The sequence below is a fragment of the Chenopodium album genome, chromosome 4 (genome assembly GCF_948465745.1).
Source record: "Chenopodium album chromosome 4, dcCheAlbu1.1, whole genome shotgun sequence".
Classification (NCBI taxonomy): domain Eukaryota; kingdom Viridiplantae; phylum Streptophyta; class Magnoliopsida; order Caryophyllales; family Amaranthaceae; genus Chenopodium; species Chenopodium album.
In genome coordinates, this window is record NC_137837.1 from 76,359,975 (window position 1) to 76,368,663 (window position 8,689).

The window sequence follows — 8,689 nt, forward strand, 5'->3', positions numbered from 1 at the left end:
TCAACATAAATCTTTCTCCTCCATCCCTTACGATCCAAAACTTCATCCTCACGTAAATCCATGCACTTCATATCCTTCCTCACTCCTTCCAACCAAGTCATCTTTGGTCTCCCTCTTCCTCGTTTAATCCCTCCATGGTCCCACTCTTCCACTCTTCGCACCGGTGCACCCTCGGGTCTCCGTCTTACATGTCCAAACCAACGCAGACGATTTTCCCTTAATTTATCTACAATGCCCGCCACACCTACTTTCTTGCGAATAACCTCATTTCTGATTCTATCTCTTAAAGTGTTTCCACACATCCACCTTAACATGCGCATTTCCGTAACCTCCATCTTTTTAATATGCTCTTTCTTAGAAGCCCAACATTCTGTACCATAGAGCAACACTGGTCTTATGGCAGTCCTGTAGAATTTTCCCTTCAACTTTAAGGGAATGCTGCGGTCGCATAACACTCCCGTGGCCGCTCTCCATTTAAGCCACCCTGACTTAATCCTGTGGGTCACGTCTTGATCAATGTCACCATTCTTCTGGATGATCGACCCTAGGTACTTAAAACATTCACTCATGGTCAAATCCTTTCCATCCAAACTCACCACTTCATTGCTTGTCCCCCTCTGAGTGCCAAAACGACATACCAAATATTCAGTCTTACTCCGACTTAGCTTAAACCCTCTAGATTCCAACCTTTGCCTCCATTGCTCCAACTTGACATTAACCCCATCCTTAGTCTCATCCACCAAAACGATATCATCTGCGAACAGCATACACCATGGAACCTCATCTTGAATTGGTCTAGTTAATTCATCTAGAACCGTTGCAAAAAGAAAAGGGCTTAATGCAGACCCTTGATGCAATCCGATTGTAATAGGGAAATCTTTTGTCAACCCTCCGCATGTCCTCACATTTGTTGACACATCCCGATACATATCCTTAACTAGGTCTACATACCTTCGTGGGATACCTTTCTTCAACATTGCCCACCAAAGTATCTCTCTTGGCACCTTGTCATATGCCTTCTCTAAATCAATAAAGACCATATGAAGATCTTTCTTCTTTACCCTATAAAACTCCATCATTTGTCTTATCAAATGGATTGCCTCCATAGTAGATCTCCCAGGCATAAAACCAAATTGGTTATCTGAAATGCTTGTGCATGCCCTCAACCTTTGTTCAATCACCCTTTCCCACAACTTCATAGTATGGCTCATAAGCTTAATTCCTCGATAGTTAGAACAATCTTGAGCGTCTCCTTTGTTTTTATAAACCGGGACCAAGGTGCTCTTCCTCCAATCTTGTGGGATCCTTGTAGCCGTCCATATCTTGTTGAAAAGGTTTGTTAACCAATCAATACCAATCTTACCCAAACACCTCCACACCTCTATCGGTACCCCATCAGGGCCAACCGCCTTCTTAGGTTTCATCTTCCTCAGTGCAATCTCCACCTCTACTCTCCTAATCCTTCGCACATACTCCATGTTGATTTCTTCATCACTCATAGAGGTATCTCCTATCACAACTCCATTACTTCCATTAAATAATTCATCGAAGTACCCCTTCCACCTGTCCTTGATGCCCTCCTCTTGCACTAGGACCATTTGGTTCTTATCTTTGACACACTTCACCATGCCAATATCCTTCCTTGCCTCTTGTCTTCTCTTTGCCATCTTATAAATGATCCTTTCTCCCTCCTTGGAATCAAGCTTTTCATAAACCTCCTGATATGCCTTTTCTTTTGCTTGGCGAACAGCTGCCTTTGCCTTACTCTTAGCCTCCTTATACGCTGCAAAGGTTTCATCACTCCTACATTTTCCTAAGGCTTGATAGCATTCCCTTTTTTGCTTAATTACTGCTTTCACCTCTTCATTCCACCACGAAGTATCTCTCTGTACCGAAGTTCTTCCCCTTACTTCCCCTAAGACCTCTTTGGCCACTCTTAGGAAACAGTTCTTCATTCGTAACCAGGTCATGTCCGGATCCACCTCTCCATCCCAATCCGCTTCTTCAATTACCTTTTCTGTAAAAACCTTAGCTTTTGCATCCCTTAGGGTCCACCATCTTATCCTTGGTTCTTCTTGTCTAACTTTTTTCTTCGCCTTCTCTTTCAGACGAATAGTCATTACCAATAGCCGGTGTTGGGTGACCACACTCTCCCCTGGGATAACCTTACAGTTTATGCAACTTTGTCTATCTATGCTCCTTGTGAGCAGGAAGTCTATTTGAGTTGCATTTGCTCCATTCCGAAAAGTTATCAAGTGTGAATCCCTCTTCTTAAACCAAGTATTAGCCAAAATTAAATCATATGATTGGGCAAAATCCATAATAGCTTCACCACCGGCGTCCCTCTGCCCATACCCAAAGCCTCCATGGACACTCTCATAGCCATCTCGGCTCGCCCCAACGTGCCCATTTAGATCCCCTCCAATATATAACTTCTCTGAGTGGTGGACACCCTGCACCACCTCGTCTAGGTCCTCCCAAAATTGTCGTTTCTCTTCTGCATCTAAACCCACTTGGGGAGCATAAGCACTGATAACATTCACAATCTCCTTGCCACATAGCAACTTCAGCCTTATCAACCTATCGTTCTTCCGATAGACCTCGATCACCTCTTTTGCCAACCTCTCATCGAGAACCACACCAACTCCGTTCCTAGCTCCACCATTCCTTGTTCTGTGGCTCGTTTCTTGCCCAACATACCATACCTTATACCCCAAAACCAAGCCTCGAGCTCCTTCTCCTGTCCATCTTGTCTCTTGGAGGCACATGATGTTCACGCGTCGTCTTTTCATTACTTCTACCAATTCTGCTGATTTTCCCGTAAGAGACCCCACATTCCAAGAACCAATCCGCAAACTAAATTCTTTTCTCCCACGCTCCCTCCTGATCCCAACTCCAAGTCCTTGATTATTTGACACCACAATTGGGCAATATGGCGCGTCGCTTCTGGGCGACGACCTAGCAACCCTTACATACTTATCACTGCACCCGGGTCTGGGAAGTGCAGCGCGTCGCTCAGTAGGGAACGCCCCCATGGCACGCCCTTGCTCATTTGACACCACACTCGGGCAATGTGGCGCGTCGCTTCTGGGCGACGACCTAGCAACCCTTGCATACTTATCACTACACCCGGGTCTAGGAAGTGCAGCGCGTCGCTGAGTAGGGAACGCCCCCACGAAAATATCTGTTTGGCTCATGTTGCAAATGACAGTAATTCCTCCCCAACCCCAAAATCTACCAACACCAACCTTTCTTCATCACCATAAAATTTCGGAAACTGCCAGTTTTCCACACAAATTCCATAAGGCCTCCACACAAAACTCTTTCCAAGAGACTCAAAATCCAACATGACACATACAAGATTCGGCCTCTCTAAATTTCGCCAACGACTCAATCTCGGCTCACCATCAAGGATGTTGATGGGTGAGGGACCTAATGTAGGAAACCTCTCCCAACCCCAAAGCTGAACTAACTGAAAAGGCGCCCACAAAATAAGTTTCCTAACTACACATTCATTCAAAATCCCTGCAATCTTATCTTTCAACAAGCTCAAATCTCTATACATAGAAGCTAAAACAGCAGGAGCAAGCGCAATTCGAGTACCTCTAGCAAGATAAATTGCAATAGGGAAAACATCTTGAGAAATTTTACAATAATGATTAGTTGAAAAAACATACCTTGACAACCAAAGACTAAGAAAAGCCACATGCTCTAATTCACCCCCAATTCCCATGAAATAGCTCATCCATTCAGTGTGACCCACTGGACCCAAAATCCTCCTGTTTTTCATGAAATTCTGCAGCATTTCTTCCCCAAATTCAACAATTTTTCTATTTTCAAATGGGGTTTTAACACCTTCCCCTAAAACAGAAAACCCACCTAAAATCATCACATCTTCCAAAGTGATACTACATTCACCCCATGAAAACACAAAAGTGTTAGTCTCAGAACACCAATTTCCAGCTAACCCAAAGATTAAATTTTTATCCCATTTTATAACATAAGTAGAAGCTTTAATTGCATCAAATATTCCCACTTTTTTCCAGGTATTTTGGTGGGTTTTCTGCAAATTTTGAACCCAAGTGTCCCAATTTTTCTGGGGTTTTGGCCTTCCTTTGAAAGAAACCTTCCTTTTGAGGAGTTGTTTGATGTTGGATTTTAAGGAAAAAGAAGGCAAAGAAGGGGGTTTTGGAAGTGTTTCATTTTTGGGTTTAAAGGTTGGTTTAAGGAAATGGCCTATTCTTGAAGATGGTGTTTGATTACTATTTATGGAAAACATGAATTCTTCTCTCTCTTCAATAATCATGGTAATTTCTTCTTGGTTTGAAATTGATGAGCAGAGTAACTGGGTAAGCTACAACCTACAGTATTTCTTCTCTTGTTTGAAGATGAATTTCACTAACTGGGTTTGTGCTAAAAATTGTTGCCTTCCTTTTTTGTTTTTCTATTTTGGTAGTATGAGATAATTATGTGACAAATTAGAGAGGAAATAGAATAAAATGACTTTGTATTAATTATTACTCCGTATTATTCATCAATAGATCGAGTATTTATACAAAACCTACACCTATAGGAGTATACTACTTTAATCATATATCCTATACGGAAAATATGTCACTCATATATTTACCCATATCTCATATGTCTAACACTATGGGTGTACTTTTTTTTTTTTAAAAAAAATAGTCTTAATATAAACTTACTCCTTTCCAAGTTTTTACTTTTTATTTATAGAAAACAAAAGATGTAGATTTATTTATATTTTAGTTATTAGTTTGTTTATCACAAATGTTTTAATTTTTACTCTGTACATTGTATTAGTACTCGAGTAGTCCAGTTTAACTAAGCAAGTACGCAGATGTTAATATGATACAAAGGAAATTCTCTATTCTTTTTTATTATATCTCGAAATTCTTATATTATCTTATTATATCTCTCTCTTTTCATTATCCACAAATTTACCGTACTCAAACTATTTTTTTCTTTAATCATATCCCATATTTTTTTTTACAAATAATAAACTATTAACCACTATTGCACTTTTTTTTTTATTTAATTTTTTTTTTTTTTTTTACCATTTTTAATTCCCCAACAAACCGGACTACTACCTAAAACTCCGTCAGAGTCAAAAATACGAAGTGAGTAATCTTCACTATGCAAGATCTTAACACATTGTTCTTGTGTAACAGCAAGTCTGAAATTACATATTTGTAAAGCAAGTAAAATTAATTCAATACTCAATAGTCATTTTCCAGTGTTCCAACAAATATTAAAGGTGTACCAATATATTTTGGCACAACAAAATCAATTATTTAACAGATGAACCAAGTAAATAAAATGAACATACAATGAATTTCAGCAAAATATATATACTCATGTTGTTAATGCTGAGTTAGCACAGAATGAAGCAAGTAATATAAAATGAATACACGAACTTCAGCAAAATATATTCCACATTAGATGATATCAGTTAGCAAAATGTAACAAAAGATCAACAGATTACTTCTCCTAAGATTAGCAGCTACTACAGTCAAAGGGCTACAATCTGTACATGCAACATCCATCGGCCGAAAGTTATAGCTTTTTACCTTCAGTTTTGAAGGCTATCTTTCTTTTTTCTTTTTTGATAGTTTAGATGCTAGCTTCCGGGAAAATTTCTTCTCAAGCTTACTTATCCGAGCTTCAAGCTCCGAATCTATCGCTTTGAAAGGGTCAAAATCGTCGTTTTCCTTCTCACCAGCACTGTCATCAGCAATAATAATCACAGGATCATCACATGAACCATTTACTAACTTTGCATTTACTTTGCCTGCTTTTCCTTGATCATTAGTAGCATCAATTTCTGTTTCACCTTGAGGTTGAACACCTTCTGAATGCCTACTGCTCTTGCCTGCGTTTATACAACTAATGTCTTCATGAATCATCTCGAGTTGATCAATATCAGCCATTAGTGTATTTGTTGAGCTGGAAACTTGAATAACACCCCTCTGATGTGTAATTATTTGAGATGGAATACCCTCATTAACACGGCTTATTTCAAGGTGATTTGTGCTTTCGTTACAAGATGGAAAGGTTTCCATATGCATCTCTGCAACACTATCCACACTTCTGTTACTGCTCATTTTAACACATTTCTCCCTGCATTTTTTCACTTGCTCCATGTGCAAATCCATCCCCCTAATAGCCTTCTCAAAAGCAATCCCTAAACTTGAAGATGGCACGATCTCATTAATGTCAGCAATGCTTTTGTTATGACTATTGTTGTTCTCAGATGACGGGATATCTTCACTGTACAACTTCTCAACACTGTCAACTAAACCTGAATCCTCCATAACATTGCATGATGAGGGTAAGCAAGGAATAACCCCCTCGCCGTTTTCCTCCACACTCCCATTCTTAGTTTCCGCATTCTTTCCAATGTGCATTTTCTCAAAATCTAACACACAACTAGAAAGCAGGCAAATAAAGCATGAAGAAGAAGAACAAGGAGAAGCCCCAATGCAATTATGCTCTGTACACCCATGAGATGTGACCGTCCCTTCATTTGTAGGAGACGGCATTTTATCTCCTCTTTCACACACTGGCTCTGTCACCACTGCAAAATTAGTAGTCACTGGGGTATGTATCTCCTCGGCTAATGGAATGTATCCATCTTTTCCATTCCCGCCATCCTCATTGCGCCCTTCCCCCTCAGTAGGCTTCTCATGGCATGAATTCTGCTCACTGTTATCAATCACTGACTGTGAAGGGCATCCACCTTCTGCAATCTTGGAATCAACAAGAATCTTACAAGCCTGTGCCAACGCCTTAGGCACACCACCCTGGAGCCTTTTTGTTTTAGCCTTTTTTATGAACATAAACAGTCCAGGATACAAAGCTGATATCATCCTCCTTTTACGGTATTTTCTTTTGTATATGCCATTACTGCGTCCTATAATTGCTTCCTCTTCCTTTGACTGTAGGGATTCGATATCTTGGCTTAACCCCTGCACGTACTGAACAATTTTACATATCCTTCTACATCACTATACTTCCAAAGTACTCCGAAGTCAAAATACTAACCTCTTCAACAAAAGATGTGACATCCGTCTCCCTAGCCTCCCGAGGGTGTTTCTTACCATAAGCAACATCTATGCACTGAATAAAATCCATTGGTCACAAGGATTAGCATCTCAGTCAGAACAATAATGAGAGCTTTATACACAAGAGGGTATTTATATACATAGTATTAGACCTGACCCTGAAACAAGTTCATATGCTCTTGTGTTAATGACGAAACTATTGCTTCATATTATCAAAGAACAATGTCAGTCGATCATGGCATTATATGATTAAATTTATTTCACTTTCTTATGTACCCTTTTTCCCATATAAAAGGCAGCACACAATATATCAGTGCTTATCAGTATGCACCGAAAACTCACAAAGAACATTCTCAATTTACATATGCAACTCATAAGTTGTGCTCATACTTACCCCTAATTTTCCAAAATCTCCCTGCTGAGCCAGCCTATCTTCATCCCCAGCTTTCACCATCTCTGTTTTTGTCCACACTTTTATTCTCGGCCATCTGCACCACATTACTGGATTACGATCCAATCGATCAAGGTAAAAAATCTGCATGTGTCATGAACTATATTAGCCAACGTATGACATAAATAAAACATAAAATGATTAAAGGAACCAAACATCATCAATTATTGGATACTATACTAATGACATGACTTACTGCTAGGAAAATACTACATCCTCCATATCCTTTAGCATATCCATTCGCATAGAACTTCTTTCCGAATCTGCAGCAACTGTCAAAAAGCTTCTCCAACACCAATCCACACCAGTCATAGTTCTTCGCTTGCATTGCACAAGTCAATGCAGGCACCAAATCCGGTCCCAATTGATAAGACTGTGTCGGACAAAGCACCAAATGCAATGCGAGGATTAAGAAAACAGTCTTGAACTCTGCTTCCTCCTCTTCTCCCCAACTCCCCTTCGCTCTTTTAATCAAGGCACTATTTATACGTATTCCCTTGTGTTTTATAACTTTCTCACTTGTTTTCAACCTTGCCTCCCATTCTACCCCAAAGTTCTTCTCAATGTCTCTGACTTTGCTTTTCATCTCCTCGTCCCTCACCCTCCTAGGAACAACCTTATCGCCTTTTGGGATGCCAAGGATCCACCTAACTTGATCCTTGGATAGTTTGTATTCATGTCCATCAGGAGCTCTAAAAAGCTCATTACATGGATCAATTCGAGTCATCAACCAATAGCAAAGATCAATCGAAAGACACCTGTCTACTAGATATAGCAACCCTTCAAACCCCATTTCCCTCACCCACTTCTTTCTCCTGTTGTCAAGGGACTGACATATTTTACCAAAGCCAACAACACGACAGCTAATTTTTGGTCGCTTCTGATACAGAAGAAAAAACAGAAGATAAGCACTCAAATTATATCAAAACTTCTCTTACCACGATAAGAGAATAAAAATTAACATTTTCACTTGCCCTATTCGCACACTCCTTCAGCACTTCACCAGCGTTCTTGACTTGTTCACCTTTGCTTATACTGTTTTGGTGCATCTATCAACAAAAAATTAAGCTCAACTTAAAATTTTGATTATACCACAAATATATTATGATTAGTATACAACATTCATTAACACAACAAGTCCAATGATTAGCACCTT

At 39.7% G+C, this 8,689-nt stretch overlaps 2 protein-coding genes across 2 annotated transcripts; both read right to left on the reverse strand.

The window, feature by feature from the left end:
- Positions 1-3,193: 3,193 nt before the first annotated feature.
- On the reverse strand, positions 3,194-4,306 carry LOC145628210 (serine/threonine-protein phosphatase 7 long form homolog). Its single transcript, XM_081680518.1, has one exon. It carries the CDS (start codon positions 4,304-4,306, stop codon positions 3,194-3,196), a length of 1,113 nt encoding a protein of 370 aa, XP_081536644.1.
- Positions 4,307-5,113: 807 nt separating this feature from the next.
- Positions 5,114-8,296, reverse strand: LOC145627331 (uncharacterized). Its single transcript, XM_081679724.1, has 3 exons — positions 7,730-8,296; positions 7,477-7,617; positions 5,114-7,137 (listed from the first exon to the last, which is right to left on the reverse strand). Exon 3 carries the CDS (start codon positions 6,885-6,887, stop codon positions 5,604-5,606), a length of 1,284 nt encoding a protein of 427 aa, XP_081535850.1. The 5' UTR covers positions 6,888-7,137; positions 7,477-7,617; positions 7,730-8,296; the 3' UTR covers positions 5,114-5,603.
- Between the last annotated feature and the right edge of the window lie 393 nt (positions 8,297-8,689).